Source organism: Gossypium hirsutum, chromosome A02 (genome assembly GCF_007990345.1).
Source record: "Gossypium hirsutum isolate 1008001.06 chromosome A02, Gossypium_hirsutum_v2.1, whole genome shotgun sequence".
NCBI lineage: Eukaryota > Viridiplantae > Streptophyta > Magnoliopsida > Malvales > Malvaceae > Gossypium > Gossypium hirsutum.
Window position 1 is genome coordinate 97,675,296 of NC_053425.1, and position 21,879 is coordinate 97,697,174.

A 21,879-nucleotide genomic window follows, 5' to 3' on the forward strand; every position below is an offset into this window, starting at 1 on the left:
TACTATGCATTAATGCTGAAGCTAACTAAACTACACTAACAAAAAAAAAAAAACTTAATTGATACAATACTACTAATTTGAGGTCTCAATTAGAATTTTTTTAAACTTAGGAAATAATTTAGAATCTAGACCACCATAGTTTTGGGATGAATGGTTCAATTAACCCTCAAACAAATAAGCAACAAATAAATGGAAAAAAAAACTAGATAAAATATTATAGGACCTTTCATAATTTTCATACACTAAAAACCTTAAGCACCGAAAATGAGGGATGGGAATTTCACAGCTTAACCCTATACATATCAATCGTCTAATAATTCCACTGGACACACAATTTCAGTCCTCTGCTAAACAATTCAACTAGGATATCATGATTCATGAAAGTACGACATCAATTTCAATTAATTAGAAACATGCAAAAGATGAGAAACAGTACCATTCATAATCATATATCGTCCAATTTATTTAACTCAAAACAACTCGACAACGTTTGCAATGTCATACAGCAGATAGTACATGATTCAAATTGCATATAGCAAATAGAAATGCCTGGTTATATCCTCTGAGCAGAATGGCTTACATGAGATTATACTTTCTCTATCAAACCATCCATACTCGATAATTATGTCATGACATGCTCAGTCTTCTAGTAGTAGGGCATATACCGCATCGGCCTCCTGAATCTAGGAATCTTCCTGCAGAGAGTCAATGAAGGCGGGTAAGAAAAAAAAATTCAATTAATGAATAGGAGGAAGAGAATCCAAGCATCCAAAAAACACACCCGAATCCATAAGGAGAATAGAAATAAGGCGGTATATAGGGCCTCCTGGACCGGTAGCCCATGTAAGGATTGAATCGCCTTGGACGGTACTGCTTCATCCCAGGAACATTAGTCCTTTTTGGCATAACCTGAATATCACAAGGAATACCCGAAATTTGTTTTAGTGAGGCTTTATTAGTTGCTAAAGAAAGAACAAAGCCTTAATTATAAGGGATCACCAGGATCTAGTTTTAAGAAACAAAAGACCAAGCTTCTTAATATTTAATAAAGAAAACACATAACCTTCAACTGGCGGCCATGTAATTCAGATTCATTCAGCACAAGAGCCTCTTGAACAGCTTCTGCTTCCAGAAACTCTACATAAGCAAATCCTTTCGGTTGACCATACTTGTCCGTCAGAATAGTTACTCTGTTTACAGTGCCACAAGATTGAAAATGCTGCTGCACTTCTTCAGGTGTGCATGCATAATCAACCTACAGGATAAAATTCAACCCAAGGATTTCAAAGAGAAATGTGAGTCAGACAGCAGTACCAAAGAAAAGCTACACCGTTAATGCTTGGTTATCATGATACTTTCACCTTAGACCTTGTGCAGCTTCGGAAAATGAGGACATAATATATTCCTCTTAAGGGAGGGGGGAGGGGGAGCTTAGAGATGTAATGGCCTTTTTACTGTTGACAAAACTCAAATTAAACAAAATGTTTACATGTGTACTTAGGGGTCTAGGCAATGTCACATTTAATTCGGCTTAAAAAAGTATATCAAACTTCTGGCACTCATAATTTTCTCTAAGCAATGCCACCATTCAACTCCTATTACTCAAACTCCTTGAAATGCTAAGCGAAATATGATTCAATGCTTTTACTAAATTCTATTTCGTGATGTCTAATTGACACCACAATGCAAAGGCTGAATTTGGCACCCTTCAAACTGCAGTAAAACAATTTTTTACAGTGAAATATTTGGAGAGAGACAGTAACTCGTACATTTCCCATCTTGTTATCAATGTTGGTTATAAATTTTATGCATAATATGCAGTACCTTCTGCATATTATAATAATTTCAAATCTCAACCTTGCATTTATTTATAACATACAATTTTTTATCAATATTCGATGAACTTAAAGCAGTTAAAACATGAAGACAGTTGTAGACTTCAAAAAAAAGGGTAACTCAAATAAGAGACGTCTTCAGAAGCATGGTACTGAGAAGTAGAAATTTGATTAACACCTTATATTGGAATATAACAACCAAAGTACAAAGGGGAGAACACACCGGTTGACGGAAACTAGACATTTATCGAAAAATAAATGATTCAGAAAGGGTTTTCTTGAACTATAGAATACAATTTCCACCGACTAGGATCCACCAGAAGAAAAAAATAAATTAAGAGTCAATTCTTAAAGGAAATCCAGAAAGAGAATTCATGCAGACAGTTCTTAAAAGGACAGTTTGCAGGATGCATTTCCTCAGTAGGGGAAAAAACATTAAAAGGGCAAAAGATTCACAGCAACAACTAATCAAGAAAACAAGAACACATGTATTTCCACAAACAGGCAAGAAGAGATTAAGGCTACAAAGAAGCAAACAAACGCCTCTCACCGCATCAGCCAAAATGACCACAAATATCTGAGGTTCATACTCCAATGACCACCACGACCATCAGCAACGATGTTCTTGCAACTTAGATTGCATATGTTGACTTGGCTTAGCTCTTCAAAAGAAGCAAACTAAATCCCTTGCAAGAAGTTGAAGCATGTTAAATAACATGCTACTTCCATCCATCCATCCAATCCAAACAAGCCCAGTTACACTTTTCAGGGACTGGTATACAATGCCTTTATCTCCCTGATTTTTACACTAAATTTTATACAATCATCATATATAACTAATCAAAATTTCCATCATATTGATACTTTTTTCTCCTTTTTTTCACATACAATTTCTTTCAATTTTTTTCCTCTTTTTTTTTCTCTATATTTTTCTCATTCAACATGTTCTTCCATCACTTTTCTTTTTCTTTTTTCCATGAAAAATTTGAAGAATTTTACCCCTCATTTTCTCACTTTTTTTTTTCTCTTATTTGCTTTTTTGAAATTTAACATATAGAAATCATTTTCACTATCTTTAAGTACAATGTCATCTAACGGAAAAAAAAAAAGTTTTTGGCCAACCCTCGAAAACATTGTAACTATTCCAGCGATAACACAAAGGCAGGTCGAGGAAAATTAACAACCCTGCGATCATAGTAAGACATTAAGGTCAAACCATGATTCTATTGTGGAGAAGTACCCACATCCAATCCAAAGTCACCCAGAAATGAATAGAAAATGTCATCTGAAGCCATTTAGTTAAGCCCTAGAAGAAGGAAAGGTAGAGAGAAACAAAATACAGAAGTCATGAATAACTATTACTATAGGTAACTAAAAACATAAAAAGGAGAAGAATACGGGATAAAAAGGTGTTGAATACAAGATAACATATTTATACAATAATGGCCTATACAAAAAGCGATAACTCAAAACGGATAAACGAAAAGGTTACAGATGCAGGAAAAACAACCAAAGAGTAAGAACTGTGTAGTGTACTGTATACATTCCAAATTTTTTGTGTTTGCAGCTAAAAAGGAATTTCTTTCAAAGAAAATGTTTAGACATCAGCTCATGCACAGATTTTTTTTTTTATTCCGCTCTGCTCTTTAGAGTTTATGCAGATCTAAGTCTAAAAAATCTAGGAGTTTTAGTAGTTCCACATCCTCCCTAAGCCCTTGGAATTTATCCCATACATTAAAGGTAATAATTTTAAAACAAAAATCATGCTAAAGGACGTAATTCATATGAATGATAATATATCTGGAAGATCTTATCCAGACCAACCCTGTATTGGATGATGTCTCAAGTTCTTTTATAAGTTCAGGGACACAACTTATACCAAACAAAATAATCCTAAGGTGCAATTCAGAAAACGTGTACTAAATGTCAACAGTAGGACAGGAAACATATAAGACAGGGTAAACATACCAGCACATAAATGGATGTTAGAAAGTTAATAGACAAGAGAGTAAAACCACCCACCCCAATTTCAAGAAATATCAAAGCAGTTAATAATGCAAGGTTCACCATGTAGATGTTATGTCTACAAAGACAACATGCTACAAGTCTTAAGGCAAAAACTAAAATGAAAATAGACATTATTTATCTCACATTGCCAACAAAAACTGATCGTGAATCTGCTTCCTCTTTGCTCGCCTGATTAGCTGTTGCACCAGCGGGATCTGTTATAGAAAGGGTAAAGGGTTCGTTTTCGAACAAATGTCAAATTTAGATTAATATTAGAAAAAAATGATTAAAAAATCTAAACATATCTCTCACCTTGAAATATAGATAGAACTGACAAACATCCTGGCTATAACTACCGGTTAGAATTCTCCACTAAATCTATAAACTATTACTACGATAGAACCACTTGAAAAATAAATAATATTCAATTATCATTTTAAAAACTAACTTTGAAGTTTCAGATTCGATAGATTTATCAAACTAAAAAAGAAAACAATATAATCCAGAGAACCAAAATCTTAAACCCTAACATCATAACTTAACAAGAGAATTCAGATCATATAAATATCCCAATAAAAACACTAAAAAAGGCAAGGAAAATAAGAAAAACCTTGAACAGCACCCATTTCCTTCTCGACTTTGGCCTGCATTTCACGGAGTGCCGCCGCTTCATCTTCCATTTCCTTCAACCGTTTCTTCATCTCGTCCAATTCCTACCACAATCAAACAACAAGAGTAACAAAAAAAGACAAAGTACAGTCTTGAGTTAGGGTTTTTAATTCTTTTTTTTAAATAATTACCTTGACAGCGTCTTCATCGGCGGCGGACATGTCGACGTCGGCGTTCTGAGGGTCCAATTCGCCCTCCATCTCTCCTTCGTCGGGGATTTCCCCTCCGTACACCTCATGCTCCTCTTCATCCATTTTTTCTCTTTATTGTTTTTTTCCCTCTCTCTGTTTATTTTTCTGATTCTTCTAGAAAGAGTCTCCCAAGTCTGTTAGTACTTTCTTCAGTGGTTAAACTTCTATTAGAAACGAAGGATTTCGGTTCATGCGATCATATCCGTACGATGATGGAAGATCAATGGTGATCAGTGGCCCAGGGTTATTTTATGTTTACAATTTGCAAATGTTATTAAGCCTTTCCAACTCCAAGGTATTTAAACGATGTCGCTTCCTGCTGCTGGATTTCTTGGGTTTGGGCCTCCTTCAGTTCTAATGGACTTTGATACTGTTATTTTCTTCTATTTATTTTTTCCACCTATAATATTCTTGAAAATTATTTTTTTAATTATGTAAAATTTAAATTAAGTTGTATTTTAATTGGCAAAGTTGAAAGTATATTGCCCGTAATTATTTTATTTATTTATTTCATACATATTTTTTTATAATAATATAATTTAGCTCAACACACATTTTAATTAGGGATCAAATCGAGTTAAAAATTTTCGAGTTGAGTTAACGAATCGTATTATTTATACTCAATGTTGCGTTTACATGGACAGATTATTTAACTAGCAGACGAAGTATAAGATTATTTAACTACATAATAAAGTTGATGGGTAAACATTTATTAAAACGACGTAGTTTTACCTTTTTTTTATTCAGATTTTCGGATAACTCGAATTGTATAATTCATATTCAAGTTAAACCAAAAATTTTGATTTTTTTTAGTTTATCCTAATAACTTGATTAACTCAAATTTTTTAATTCAAAATTTAATTTTTTATCAAATTTTTTAAATCGAGTCAAATTATACTTACTTCTATATTTTGACCCCTCAATTTGATGACTCATTGGTACTCAATTTTTTTTTAATCCTAAAACTGGTATGATTGTTGTTGTTAAGGGTGGATGGAAACCTTATTTTATAACAATTCAATTTAGGAAAATTTCATTTTAGTATTTAATTATATTTTAAATTTAAATGATCTATTTAAAATAATTAATCTATAAAATCACTTATAATTAATTCAAGATTCGTATACAATTTGTTAAAATTGAACATTGATAATAACAATATAGAACGATCACAAAACAATAAAAGAAATAAAAATAAAACACACAAATTTACGTGAATTATTTTTTTAATAAGGATTCGGGTCACATAACTCTAACACAAATCACTTTCAAAGTATATTATTTAAAATATTTAATCCATGTGCTAGTTCACTATTCAATTAAGATTAATATATCATAAATAATCATAATAAATTAAAGTTTGGAAATTTAAAAATAATTACCATTTAAAAATAATTTTAAATTAACTATTATAATTAATTAATTAATTAAATTATAAAAAAATTGAAACCCCAACAATTGAGTATTAGCACGTACTTATAATTATTTTATTTATTTATTAATACTTTATAATTTTTTATGGTAAACAACACAAACATGCGAATATATGCTTACACCATGTGAAAACCTTACTAAAAGAAGTAATGCTTACGCTAAACCTATATTTTTCATATTTTAGGTTTACATTTTGACTATTTTATCAATAAAGGCCCATTTCTAATTTTACTTATAGAAATGGGCCAATTTTTCCATTATTTACCGGAAAGGGTCGAAAACTACAAAACTCGTCCACGTAGAAGTGTTTTTAGGGAAAATTTCAGCAAATCACGTCCCTAAGGGAGCGATTTTGCCATGTCAGCACAAAACATGCTTACGTGGACGCATTTTGCTGATGTGGCAAAATCGCTCCCTCAGGGACGCGATTTAGCCCGTGTTTTTTTCCCAACGGTCATTTAAAAATTTGACCATTGAAAGGTCCAACAGTCAAAAAATATATATAAAAACCTCTCTCCTATTTTTTTTCACACAACATTTCTTCTAAATTTCTTAAAAAATCTCTCAAATTTCTCCCTAAATCTCTCAAAGCTCTTTTTAATTAAATTATTTTCTTTATTTTTTAATTAGTATTATTTTTTTATAATTTCAAAAATATTTGATCGTGTTAGCAATGGCCGGAGAAATAATTCGTCTCGATTATAAACATATCTCCGTCAAACAATTGAAATTGGTAAGGGTTAATTTTAATTTTCGAATATTATTTATTATTTTTTTAAATTTATGTAATTTTACTTAATTTTTAATTTTTAATTTTTGATAACAGTTTGTAAATCGGGTGTTACAATGATATATTTGTAATATGTCTAGTCCTCTATCACCATTGATAGAAAATTACTTGAGGGAAATGAGTTTTTGGCACGTGGCCAATATAGGCTGGGGGTGCAAGTTGGACCCGAAACTCATCAGCACGTTAATAGAGAGGTAGAGACTCGAGATGCACACATTTCATCTTTCATGCGGTGAGTGTACCATCACTTTGGAGAACGTGCAATTACAATTGGGATTGCCTGTGGATAGGTCCGTACTTACCGAGTCCGTTCAATCTGCTGATTGGAGAGCCATATGCTACAATCTTTTGGGTGTGATTCTAGATAATATATACGAAGGTCGGATCGAGATGAGCTGGTTACAAGACATATTCCCGAAGCTAGGGAATGATTAGATTGAAGTAGAAAGAATACGATATGCTCAAGCATACATCTTTGAGATGATTGGAGGTTATCTGATGCTGGACTTGTCACGAAACCTCGTAATCTGAGGTGACTGCTGAAACTCGTTGATTTTAGAATAGCTGGCGAACTTAGTTGAGAGTCTGCCGTATTAGCAATATTGTACCGGGAGATGTGCGGGGCGGCACCACCAAATAAAGCCAAAATTGAATGTTTCCTATCACTACTACAATCATGGGCTAGATTTTGCTTTCCATTTTTACGTCTTCGAGTGAACCACCATATATATTCTCACTCATAACGAGATAAAATTTATATTAGATTTTACAATTATTACATAGATTTAAAATATAATTTTATGCTAAAAAATTATTTAATTAGGTAGAACTATTCGGCGAGTTATGTTGAAATACCTACCGCTCTTGAAGATATACAGCTTCTATTAAGCCTATAGTTGGAAGCTTATGTAAGTATTAAATAAAATATATATACATAACATAGTCGTTTCAAATTTAGTACTTAGTATTATGTATATAACTAATATTTTTTATCACATTCATATAGTTTCAATGGACACCATATGAGGATCCGACAATTCGGCCAGTAATTTCGGATGAATTCTTTCAAAATCTAAACATTTGGAATGTTAAGGTCCCATTGGTCAACTATGCTACTGTCGAGATGCACCAAACGGATAGAGTGTTGTGGTGATTTGAATTTCAACAACCGATTCCCATGGCACCTGAAGTACTCAATGATGAACACAAAATCAACTTACGACAATCGAATACGAATTGGCTGACATTCTTCTTGGAATATATCAAAATTTAGAAAAATCGATATGATCATATATCTACTCATGAACCGATCATCGTTTCAGAGTTAGCGTGTGCGTCAGATTGCATGCCATGGTTTAGGATCCATGGCAAGCCAATTTGCTATCCGAAGAGTAGATGCATCGCTAAATTCGTGTCGAAAGGGAACGACGGGGCCCTTTAAATCCAAGAAGAAGGGATGACTGTAGGGGCCCATCAACAGCATCCACACAATCATCGGTCCCAATACCTCAAGAGATTACACCCACACCACAGCCCATTCAGTTTATGTCAGGCGCGTATCCTAGCCCTTATATGTATCATAACCCTTATATGTTTCCTTTTTCCAATCCTATGTTAGGTTGGAATGCATGGACCGGTGCATCTCCTTTCCCGATGTCTCTGATTTAATCTATGATAAATAGGTCATTATCGCAAGAGGGATCACACGAGGCACCACCGGGAAGTTCATCTTATTACCAATCCCCATTGTCTTATGTGATTCAAACACCTTTGTCGTGGGTGATGCAAATATCTCCGTATTTTTTTATTCTATCAAAGTTAGTCATCCTCTCAACACCCACAACCAGAACAGTTACAACCCCTGCTGGAAGCTGAACCAATGAGGAATCCAACGCGTAACCGTCGACCACCCCGATGTGGCATTAATTTCGATCGGTACACACATTATTTTTTTAATATATTTGTATAAATTATTTTTATATTGTTTCATTTAATAAAATAAAAGTTGTTTTGAATACTTTAATAGAAATTATTTTTATATTTTTAATAAAATAGAAGTACTTTTGAATAAGGCAATAGAAATAATACAACATAATTTCATTACAACAATTATCAACTATTTAGATTTAGACATGTTCGAATTGTATGACCTGGGTTCCTACACCATCCGTACAAGTTCTGTTGGTTTGTTCTTTCCTGGATATCCATATTATTACGTATTCTACTTGAGCAAGGTTGACCTTTTAGTTTGAGATGCAATTCTCTATCGATAACAACTTAAACGAAGCAAGCGATACAGAAGACCACTTATGTTCATCTGGGACCAGTGGGAATACGTGTCTCTACACGTTGTACATGTATTCTATTTTGTACACTTCGTCAACATATCTCATTGGATCCAATCGAAAATTTTGACAATCTGCAATTGCATGAGCGCATAGATAACAAAATGCGTCAAACGTCCTACAATCGCAAGTCTTATTTCTCAGGTATACACAATGTTGCCTACCGATAATACCTTGGTTAGGTCTATCGAACTCCATCACACAAAACCATAGGTTGTCACGATCATGACACATTGTGTGCATGATGTTGGCCCACGCCTTCACCTTGTTAATTTCTTGCAATACATTCCGGCATCATACATGGCTTCTCTACATTTGGCCTTTATAACTCGCTGCTCGCTTTGGAAATAGTATCACCAAACGAAAATATGTTTCTCACACAACCGAAGTTATCGGCGAATAAAGTATTCCTCTTAGAAAAAATCTATGCATTCAACCAAGTTTGATATCATATAACCATATCGTAGGCCGCCGTCGTATGCTTGTGTCCACTGATCGAAAGATATGTTACAGAGGTAGTCTACACCTTGTTCGTTAACTGAATGCAAAATCACCAACATCTCATGAAAATAGTTATTATTGATCTCGTACCCTGCCAATATAAGTCGATAGTGAAAATTACATACCACTCTTCCATTCAGAATAAATTGAATATTACAAACGAAATTATATTAATAGAGATTAAATACCCATGTTGGTCACTTGCAGTCATTCAATGGTAGGCTGATATTACTCGTAGTAGTTGGACGCAATATGTCTTAGACAATACCAATGATGTGTGCGATCTCATAGGCTTTCCTGTCGCTCAATTACGGCTAGTATTCCAATGCCTTGATCCGATATAATGTAGATATCAAGTTGGGGCAGACATGCCTCCTTAACCTAGAAAGAAAGAAATCTCAATTATCATCTAACTCCCCCGGTGTTATTGCAAACACAATTGGAAGAATTTTTCCACCGCTATTCTGTGCCACAGCTAGCAATAGCCTATAGGTATATCTACTATACATAAATGTGCCGTCAATTTGTACCAATGACTTGCAATACACAAATGCGTCCCGACATTGCTTAAAGCTCTAGAATAAACACTTAAGCACTTGGCATCCACGGAACAATTGGTAGTTGTAGTATGCAGGGCCCATTTCAAGGTCTGTTATGCAACCTGGGAAGTACCTCTCTAGCACTTAACACCACTGCCACACCTCATTATATGAAGCGTCCCACCCACTATGCATCTTTTCCAACGCCTTCTGCTTAGCTACCCAAGCCTTGCGGTAAAAGGGCATGTACCTCAATTGGCTACGAACATTGGCAATTAAGATCGATACAAAAGTCTTAAAATCTGTCTTCACCATCGGTAGTATTAAGCTATCTATCATATCTGAATCCATCTTGGGATAATTTTGTGAAACACTTGTTAACGAAGTATGTTAAATAATACAACATTAAGTAATAACAGTATCATTTAAAAACCCTAAACACCCAGTGATATTGTACTAGCAACACAGGTATGTGGACCTTTGTACTTTTTTATCTCCCCACAAGTCTGTCTTTTTCCTAACCAAAGCCATGATTTTCTACGAACATGTACTATCTTGCACTGCACACTTAGCATCAAACTTCTTGGATTTAGATATAACCACATTGTAGTTAACCCCATTCATAATGCTCTGTTGTTTCATGCACCAAGAAAACTATCATTACTGGAAAACTCTTTACCAACTTCCAATTTACCCGAATCTAATAACAAACTCGTACAGTCACACCTTTTACGTGGTAGATCAGGAAACTTCAACACATCATCTACCAATATATCAACATTATGTATGTGGCTGAAGGCGAGTACGCACTAAATCGCGGATCTTCTTCTTCTTCATCTGAACCCTCTTCAACGTCTTCAGGTTCGATTGGAATATGCTTCGATTTAGAAAATAGTACAACTTCTGCACCATCAGAGCTTGGTTCTCGAGGTGGATCTACATCGGACTAATCATCCAACCCACCATCATCTGTAACGTATGAGGTCCCCTCGCTAATAGACTTCGTGGGGAGTACATTATCCCTTCTTGTAGACATTTCGTAATGTCCCCAATCAAATGTGGATTGCTAACCACTAGAAGTTGATGTCATTCCCCAATACATATTTCCTGCATCGAATATCGACTCACCGATGTGCATGTCTCATCTACTAACCTAGTATCGTGCAAAAGTTATGTATTCTATACTGCCACCAAACACAGGCACTTCTGTGTTCTACCTCCCACTAACAGAGTGTCGGGTAGAGGTTGTGTATTCCTCTCGAACAACAATAGATGTTGAAGTCGCAAATGCTTCATTTGGCGATGAAAATTGTACATATAACTCAATATATAGTGATCCACTAGTGATATGAGTTTGCACCATCGCCTCCAAGTTATGACCACCTTTGATATCAAATGAGTCATATGTCACGGGATCAACCGAAGCATAAAATTGATATTTAATAGACAAAAATCTCATTAGCGTTGTTTTGAAGATTTTGCGCCTAATTCTTTTACGAAGGTCTGTCAAATATATGTTCTGGTTAAAAACCAATCGCGTTGTGTTCTTTGATAAAAGAACAACGTCGTTCTCGGTGTCGTGGACCTCATCATCATAGTAAATAACAGCTCTAATATGTTCACTCATCTTCAATTTTTATTTTGCTTAGCCTCTCTATTTTTCTTGCTGTAACTTATGCAACCTGAGAATGTAATTTGGCTTATTTATAGCCTAAGGCCAAACAGGAACTACTGTAGAAAAAGAGCGTCCACATGGGAGCTTTTTTTAGTAATTTTGTTGACAATGCATCCTGCATAAAGTATTTTTTACACTATTTTTTCAGAATCATCTTCTTAAAATTATTTTTTTATGAACTACTATAGAAAAAGATCATCCATGTGGGAGCTTTTTTCAGTAATTTGCTGACAGCGCATCCTGCTTGAAGCATTTTTTAAACTATTTTTTCAGAACCATCTTCTCAAAATTATTTTCTCAGGAACTACTGTAGAAAAAGAGCGTCCACGTGGGAGCTTTTTTCAATAATTTTGCTGACAATGCATCCTACTTTAAGCATTTTTTACATTATCTTTTTAGAACCGTCTTTTCAAAATTAATTTTTCTGAAACTACTATAGAAAAAAACAAAATCCTTATTCTCAATATAATTTTTTTATAAACCCTTAACCTAAACACAAAACTATTTAAAAAAAACTAAACCCTAATTTAATTATTTTTTAAAAAACTCTAAGCCCTAATTTAATTAATATTTTGAAAAAACCTTAAACCCTGATTTTTTTAAAAAAAATTCTTAAACCCTCAATTATTTTAACAAAACCCTAGCACTACAACACTAAAACCCTAAACCCACAAATCTTAGGGACTAAACATGCAAATAGCCCTAACACTAGAAAAACACGAGCTAAATCGCGTCCTTGAGGATGCGATTTTGCGGCGTCAGCAAAGTGCATCCATGTTAGTCCGTTTTGTGCTGACATGGCAAGATTGTTCCATCAAGGATGCGATTTGCTGAAATTTCTCCCAAAAACGCTCCTACGTGGACTCATTTTGTAGTTTTCAGCCCTTTTCGGTAAATAATGAAAAAATTAGCCCATTTCCGTAAACAAAGTTGAAAACGGACCTTTATTGGTAAACTGGTCTTATATTTTACTATATATATTATAAATATATTTATTCGCTTAAACTGACGTATTAGATTGATTGTTATTTCTAATTAGATTTTTTTAATTAATTTATTTTTAAACATCTTATATATAAAATTTCATAAAATAAATTTCAATTTTCTTTTTCTTTTTCTTTTTAAGTGAAATTAAAAAAATATAACATTACTTAAAATTTGAATTGAAAATATAAGATATTTATCTTATTTTCAGTATTGCTCTTCAATAAAAATAAATAAATATTTCATATCAATTTAGGTACCATTAAATTATCAATAATAGTGTACTTAACTAATATATCCAAAATCATATTTAAATAATTTCATAAAAATATTTTTCAATCACAATATTATAATCTCAAATTAAAGTCAATTTAATATTAAGGTATTGATTTGTGTTTGAATTGTATGGATATGGAATATTTCATATTTGGATTTAATTTCGTAGTTAAAGATGATGCAGGACCATCCCGGGATTAAGGGAAATCCAAAGTTGTCGACGAATAGATAATATAGTTTGTGCTCTCCTAATTTGAGTTCATTAAATAATTATATAAAACTATTTGATCCGGTACATGTTTGGGAATGGTTAACTATCAATAAGAATGTGCTCGACAGGTATGTATATAGTTGATTGAGTGGTTTGTGATATATTGGTTGAATGAATATACATATACATGTTTGATGATATTATACGTTTAATAATGATGATATTTTCCCTATTAACATTGTTGGATAGAGTCACGGGAATAGTTGGCACGACATAGGGTCCGTATTGATAAGTGGGAGATCCAACGCTATGCACGTACATACTGTGATAGTTTTCTAATACCCTGGGGTCGAGAGCATATCACCCTCTCAAATACCCTTGGGGTACGAGCATATTCTAGTGTGGATGACGGGATCAGTGCATTTATGCCCGATTAGCATTTCAATGCATATTTGCTATGATGGTGGATTGATCTGTATATCCATTATTGTATCTGATTTGGCTAATAGGGATTAAAAATGTAATATTACTTATTATATACATGTGTAATTGCAATGAGATAAAAATGTTGAAATGTTACATGACATGATATGTTAAACTAGATACAAATACCTTGAGGTGCATCAAAAATTATATCGAATAGGTGAGCAAAGCATTGATGAGAATCATTTGAAATGGTAAATGAATTATTGGTATATATGTATCCTTAATGGTAATGTTGAAATGGTTGGTTGGTTAACTCATTTCCGTAAACTTAGTCCGTAAATATTAAATATGAAGGTTTACGGAGTTGCTATAAATGTAATAGCCTGAATTTTAACGATGTCGAAAATAGTGGTTCGAGACCATTAAATCCGACAAATGAACTCGTAGATTATATTATTTAATATTTACGAGCCAAATGTAGTTTTTAAAAGATTTTTGGAATAATAAATTATGTTTTATAAAAATTTATTTGGTCAAGAAATTGAGAAAAAAGAGGTATCGAGATCTCGATGTTATAAACCGAGCCATAAATATTTTTATAAATATTTACGGAATGTCAATAAGGTATTATTAAAATTTCGTTAGAAAATTTTGACGTTTAGGTGGTCAATTAAATAAAAAGGATTAAATTGAAAAATGTGTAAAAGTTGCTAAAAGGATTAAATAGCTCAATTGTCAAATGAGGAAGGACCTAAAGTGAAAATAAGCCCAAATGAGATATTTTGGGCGGCAATAGCTGAGAAAAATAAAGGAAATGGGTGAAATAAGGGCAAAATTGGAAAATTGTCAAAATTAGCTAAATAAAAATGGGACTAAATTGAAATATCTAGAATTCTCTTCATTTCTCTTCATATTCATCAGCTGAAAAACAGCCATGGAAGGGGGTTCAAGCTGGTTTTCATGCTATAGCTTCATGTAAGTCTAATTCTTGCTTTCTCCTTGAAATTTCTATGTTTTTGGAATTTTACAATTGAGTCCAACTTACTATTTCATTAGTTTTTGATTCCATGGTTAATTTTTAAAGTTTTTATGGATGAGTGCTGAAATAATATGATGAATAATCATAGAATTGAAGCTTTACTTTTGGTATATGATGATTTTATCAAGTAAATTGATGGAAATTCATTTTAGGACCTAATTAAGAAAGAGTTTGGAATTAATGTCTAATGCTAAAGTTCTGATTTTTAGGGGTTATGAAGAAGTTTAAAATGATAGACTAAAGTATTAATTGAGAAAAATTAGCTCAATTGAGGGGTTAATTAAGTAAGGACTGAATTGTATAAACTGTGAAATTTGGGGCAAAATGGAAATCAACATTTATCACTAAAACTGTTTTGGACAGCAGCAGTAATGTAACTTTGAAAAATCACCAAAAATTTTATAAATCTAATTATAGGATGAATAAAATATGTAATTAAAGCTTATTGAGTCTAGTTTCTTATAAAAGAAACGATGTAAGCAATGGAATTGTGAATCATGAGATATAATAAATTTTATGAGACAATGTCAGAATGATTTTGGGTTCCCCTGTTTTGACTTTGGAAAATCATAAAAAATTGGATAAAAATAATTAGGGGCTTAAATTTATATGTTTAGAATCCTTAATGAGCCTATTTTCCATAGAAATAAACAAAAACATCATTTGAATCTTTTACAAGGATATAATTAATTTTTAGTGAAGAAGAGTCGGAACTGTTAGACAGCAGAACAAGGGTAATTTTAAAGAATAAAATGTACTTATTGGCTAAACCAAAAATTTTCAAAATTTTATGGTAAGAATATATATGAGTCTAGTTTCAGGTAAAATTATCGGATCTTAATTTAGAGTTATATAGCTCTAGATATAAATAATTTAGTGACTATGATACAGATGGACAGCTTGAATATTCATAAAAGTAAATAATAAAGATTATAGATAATGTTACTTACAAGTGTGTTATATACATTAAGGATGTGGAATGGAGAGGAGGAGGAGGAAAATATATATGAATATCCAGCTAGCATGGCTAATTTGCATGTTTTAGGCTTAAGGACTGAATTGAATAAAAGTAAAACTTCAGGGGGTAATTTTGTAAAAATGTAAAAAATGACCAAATTGAAGGAATGAATTTTTTTATTATCTAAATTAATAAATTGAATGAGATTTTCAATTTAAGATCGGGTGAAAATTGGGAAAATGGTAAATTACCAAAATGCCCCTTAATCTTGATATTTCTGCAATTTCGCCAAGTAAGTTCATGTAACTTGAATTATATTCTTAAATGCTTGAAATGCATGTTTTTGATATGAATATGATTTGAATGTTCATTATATGAAAATTGATGAAACATTGATATATTTGATAAAATGGGAAGAAATCCCGGTTAAATGAAAGGAAAATTCGATGGATCTCTGAAAAGGAATTGACGGTAAAAAGGATCTAGCCTGGACGGGTGATCCTATCCTGATATAGCCCTCTCGAAGAATATGTGGAAAATGGATTTAGCCCGGACGGCTAATCTGAATTAGGGTCTGAATTTAGCCTGGACTGGTAATTCAGATCCAAGCTCATTAGAGTAATTGTCATTGCAGGGGATTTAGCCTGGACTGGTAATCCCAACAATACTCTATGAGTTTATATTACAGGGGATTTAGCCTGGACTGGTAATCCCACTGTAAGGATGAGGTTCACGGGAGTGTGCTCTCTGATATGGAATGTGTAAGACCATGGTTGAAAGATACCATGGCAACCTGATATGAAATGTGTAAGACCATGGTTGAAAGATACCATGGAAACCTGATATGAAATGTGTAAGACCATGGTTGAAAGATACCATGGCAACGTGATATGAAATGAATAAGACTATGGTTGAAAGATACCATGGCAACCTGATATGAAATGAGTAAGACCATGGTTGAAAGATACCATGGCAACATGACGGGAAAATGAATAACACCATGGTTGAAAGATACCATGGCAACATGACAGAAAACGAGTAAAACCATAATTGAAAGATACTATGACATCATGTCGAAGATAAATAAGATCGAGGAAGAGAAACGCCAAGATATCTATTGAACAATCGATATTCAGGTAATATGTATCAGATGGCATGGTTATATGAAATGGTTGTGTGAAATGTTTACAGGAATTGGTCATATGGAAATACATGTACAAAATAGTTGTATGAAATAATTAAGAAGATAGATAAATGAAATAAGTATAGGTACATGGAATTTAATTTAAGTTAAGTTTAATACAAACTATTACCGAAATAAATATATACAAGATATAAGGAAATGGTGGTGCATGAAATATTGATATAACGAAATGAATGATATATGCTTATGAAGAAACAGTAAGAGAATAATATATTTTGTGACATGTACATATATAATTATCTTTGATATGTTGATACAAGGAAATTATGTAAGTTGAGACTATTATTAAACTCAAGAGTGATATGTTGAGAAAATAGGTATATCAATGTTGAATTTATATGAAATATGTGCAAGTATACTAACAATGTTGTTGTTTGACGCTTAGACAAGTGCCAAGCTATTGATTGAATGGTAACATGTTTAATTATAAGGAACATTGAAATGATAAGTACTTAGATAAAAATATAATTTAAGATTTTGCGAAATTTTTTATGATCTCAATTTTATTCCAATTGGTTTCTAATGTATGTTTTGGGCTTCGAGGGCCCAATAGAGAGACGTTATGATTATTTCAAAATATGAATAATAAATGACTCAAAATTATCTGAAAATGTTCAGTAAACTCCGGTAATGCCTCGTACCCTATTCCGGCAATGAATACGGGTAAGGGGTGTTACAATAAAAGTATATTGATGTTTGGTCCATCAATTTTATCAATCAAATAGTTAATTTAGGTGTAGGGACTAAATTGTAAAGTCCAATCCTTATAGAGTTTTAATTGTCTAAAGGCTTGGGGACTTAAATAGTAATTAATTAAAGGTTCAAAATCGTAACTAAACCATTTTTAAATAAGTGTTAGATGATGGTGGTGAGTTATGCATTAAAACATGATTAGTTAAGTAAGATTAATTAAAAATAATCAAACATAAATTATGGTATAAAACCCATTTTCAGTGGAAAGAAATCGAGAATTCTCTTCATCCCCTACCTTTAAACTATCCACCACCATAGAAAAGAAAAACAAGAAAGCTTCCAAAGGTTTTAAGCATTTGGCCATACATTTTAAAGTGAATTCAAGTTCTTTTCTTGTAATTTTATATATTTTAGGTTATGGGAGGTTGATTTAGCTAGCCCATGTACCGATTTATAAAATTGTTAAAGTTTTTGAAAATTGTCATTGTTGATTTCTTGAAGAATTTGGTGTGAAATTGATAGATTTTAAACTTAGATTATGAAAAAGACTAGATTGTAACATTTAATTATTAGTTTTGTACATAAAAACTAAAATGAATAAAATGTGATTTTTTTTAAATTTCGGTATAAATAAAGAGTATAGGGTCCTTAATGAATGTATGCGAAATCAGTTTTTAAACCGAGGCTCAAAATTAAAAGTATAAAATTGAATAAAAATATAAAATTTTAGGGGTACTAGAAAAATGAAATTATATAGGTTTATGGCATGACATAATATGAAAATGTTTGGTATTAATGGATTGTATAAAATAATTGTTTAGATCAAGAACTGGATCCGAGTGGAGTTAGTTGAGGAAAAACTAAATTTGTTGATTAGTCCCTAAAGAATCAGCTTGTTCAGTGTTGTGATAAAGTAAGTTCATATGGTATTTATTTACTTGGGTTGTTATCTATTTAAGTTGTATATGTATGTTTGGTTGTGGAATAATTAATTGAGGATTGGTATGAAAAGTTAAAATTAGACTGAATTGAAATGTGGCGTTTGTACATGTAAAAGATGCCCGTGTGAACTTAGAAAAAGTTAGGATATGATTGGTATGCTAATAGGGTCTTGTGCACGCTTGTACAAAATTTATTACAAATGTTATTGAGGTCCAACATTTGTTACAGATTCTTCAAGTGAATGCGACATAAGTTTTGCTCGGACGAGTAACCTAATCTGTTGTTATAAAGGTTTAGCCCAAATGAGTAACCTGACATGTATATATTCAACTCAGACTAGCAATTGGTGTGGTGTAGATACCAGTGTATCCGAGTCTGTTTATTAGGGTTCATCAGGAGAAACAGTTTATATGAAAATGAGAAATTGAAACGGAATGAAATGAACTTGATATTCAAATGGAAAGTTATTGAATGAATTGAGGATGAAAAATTGATTGGAGTAATGCCTTTGACATGTATGTAATTATATTATCCCTTGATGAAATGTGAATTTGAGATTGTTACCTGATGTGACATGAATTGGTATGTTAAGTACTTGTGGTATCATATTGTATAGATTTTAAGTAAATGCTTACAATGTTGGTGCTTTTTATTGTCATGTCTAGCCAAATGTTGTGTCAATCTAAAGCAACTTAGAAATGTTAGGCATAAATAAGGTAAGCTATGTTTAATACATATGAACACACTAAGCATCCTATATGCTTACCTCGTTTTTTTTTCCTTTCCTTGTAGATCATTACCTTGCGAAACATAACAAGTCGGATCATCTCGAAGCTCACACTATCACCGAAATGTTAATAAAATGTTTATTTTAGTTTCGGGATTGTGGCATGTATATAGAGATAAGATGTTAAGGAAATCTTTCTTTTTCATCAGGTACTTTTGATGTTTGTGGCAAGTGTTAAGTTGTATGTAAAGTGGTATGTGACAAATGATGTATGGTTTAACTATGGTTGAAGTTGTTTAGTTGATGATTTTAAACTTGAATATGTCATATAGGTATGCTAAGAATTACATATGAAAGGAAATAGGTAGATGGATTGAATATGTTTTGGTTTTGACTATATATATATATGATGCCATTTGAATGGTCATATACTTGATGTCTTATTGACATTGTTCTAGGTTAAACAAACATGTTTTGGTATAACTGAACATGATATATGAATATGTGTATTGAAAGGTTTTGTTGGAATCTTTGAATTAGGTACCAAATTGTGCATTTTTACCAAAAATAAGGTTCACATCACGACCACGATTGTCAACGTCACAACATGGTGCCAACAATGAGTAACGTTGTGACATCAGAATGCTTGAGGTCACGACGTGACTTATTGTTTCGACAACGTCAAGATGTGGGAGATGTGAGGTTGCGATGTCAACCCTGAATTTTCCAAACCTTACAATTTGATTCTAATTCAAGCTCAGGTTGACAAAAGAGCTTTCATAAACTCATTTAAGACATGAAAATGAGTGTTTAACATATATTGAATGTGATCGATGTTTAATCGCATGTGTGATTGAATAATTACTGCGTATTTGACTGTAGTTGCTCTGGCAACAAATGTAGCATTCCATAACTCAAACTCGACCATCGAATCGGGTGAGAGGTGTTACAACTTTCTTGTTACTTATTTCTATTTGATTTTGTTATGTTTTTAATTAAATTTAAATTATGTTAGCACCACTGAGTAACTATTACCTAGTGTACCGATTAGTTTGTTTCCATGCGTAGGTTTCGGATAAAAGCTATAAAAGTTTCTCGGTCAAGCATCCAACTCTTACACTTAGCTTGGAAACCATTATGGTCATATTTTTTATGTATATGTATGCTTGAAGTCATATGGCATGTACCTAGGTTGGTATGTTTGTTATCTAAGTTAGTTTTGGCATTTCTTGTGAGTAACCTATAATGTTATAATTGTTGAATTTTATCTTTTGATTACTAGGTAATTAAGTTTGATTATGTGAGTTTGAATGTGCAAATTGGTTGGTTTAGTAATGTTATGTTGGAGGTTATGATTTGGAAATGTTTGAACATTTTTAGATAGGTTAATTGGAGGAATATGTCTTGTGGTATATTTTAAGTATGTTTAGGTTCATTTGGTTAAAGTTTTGAACACTTAAAAGTACAGGATTTTAACCATTTGGACACAGAGTCTCGAGACAAAAAGAACATGTCTCTAGACCGCTAGAACAAATTTCATTTAAATGTTACATTTAAGTGCTTAAGGCCTTGAGACTTATTTGTATAGTCTCAAGATAATTATTCCTAGGTCTCGAGGCAAGTAGTCTTTGCCTCAAGACAAAAAAAAAACATTAAAGCTAAATAGATATTGTCTTGCTCTAAGACTCGAAACAAGAACCTATTGTCTTGAGACTTTCAAACATAGAAGTAGAAAAAAGAAAACATGGGAGGTTGGTCTTGCAACTAGGTCTCAAGACACAAGTTGTAGTGACTTGAGACATATTAACTTCGAAGCTAAAATTCCCAAAATAATTTATGACCTATCTCGAGACATAAATTTGAAATTTGACTTTTGAATTTGGATTCAGGTCTTAACTTTGAGATTAACTCTTACAACCCCGTAAATTGATTAAATGAAATCAATGAGTGTATAAATGCATGTGTAGGAATTATTTTGATAATTGATTTGAACATATTTGTGTTATAGTAACTTGAGTTACTTCGGCGATGTAATATGACATGACACATTCAAATTTAGTGATCAAGTTGAACATGAGATATTTCAATTTTGATCTTATATATTTTTATAAGCCAAAAAGAAATTACGAATAAATGATAAATTTAACCCTATTAATTCTTATGAACTCAGTCAGAGCTATGTATATATATAGATAATATTATATAGATATACAAATTCTAACATATTAAAAATCTATTATAACCTTATTTATTTCCTAGAAAGTGAAAATATATATTAAAATAAATTTGAAAGTAGCTCATGGCTCTCTTAGGAGTTGGTTTTATATAATATATCTATGAATATAGGTTCTATGTAAATTATATATAAAATTCAACATAAATTTGAGTATAAATTATATTCATGGTTATTTTAAAATAGAATTTGTCTTCTTT

The 21,879-nt window shown here is 32.4% G+C and overlaps 1 protein-coding gene across 1 annotated transcript; it reads right to left on the reverse strand.

Moving 5' to 3' along the window:
• Nucleotides 1–438: 438 nt before the first annotated feature.
• Nucleotides 439–4,943, reverse strand: LOC107951729 (polyadenylate-binding protein 2). Its single transcript, XM_016886868.2, has 6 exons — nucleotides 4,643–4,943; nucleotides 4,453–4,555; nucleotides 3,987–4,057; nucleotides 1,064–1,255; nucleotides 782–909; nucleotides 439–695 (listed from the first exon to the last, which is right to left on the reverse strand). The coding sequence occupies exons 1-6, from the start codon at nucleotides 4,763–4,765 to the stop codon at nucleotides 647–649; spliced, it is 666 nt and encodes a 221-aa protein (XP_016742357.1). The 5' UTR covers nucleotides 4,766–4,943; the 3' UTR covers nucleotides 439–646.
• Nucleotides 4,944–21,879: the final 16,936 nt, after the last annotated feature.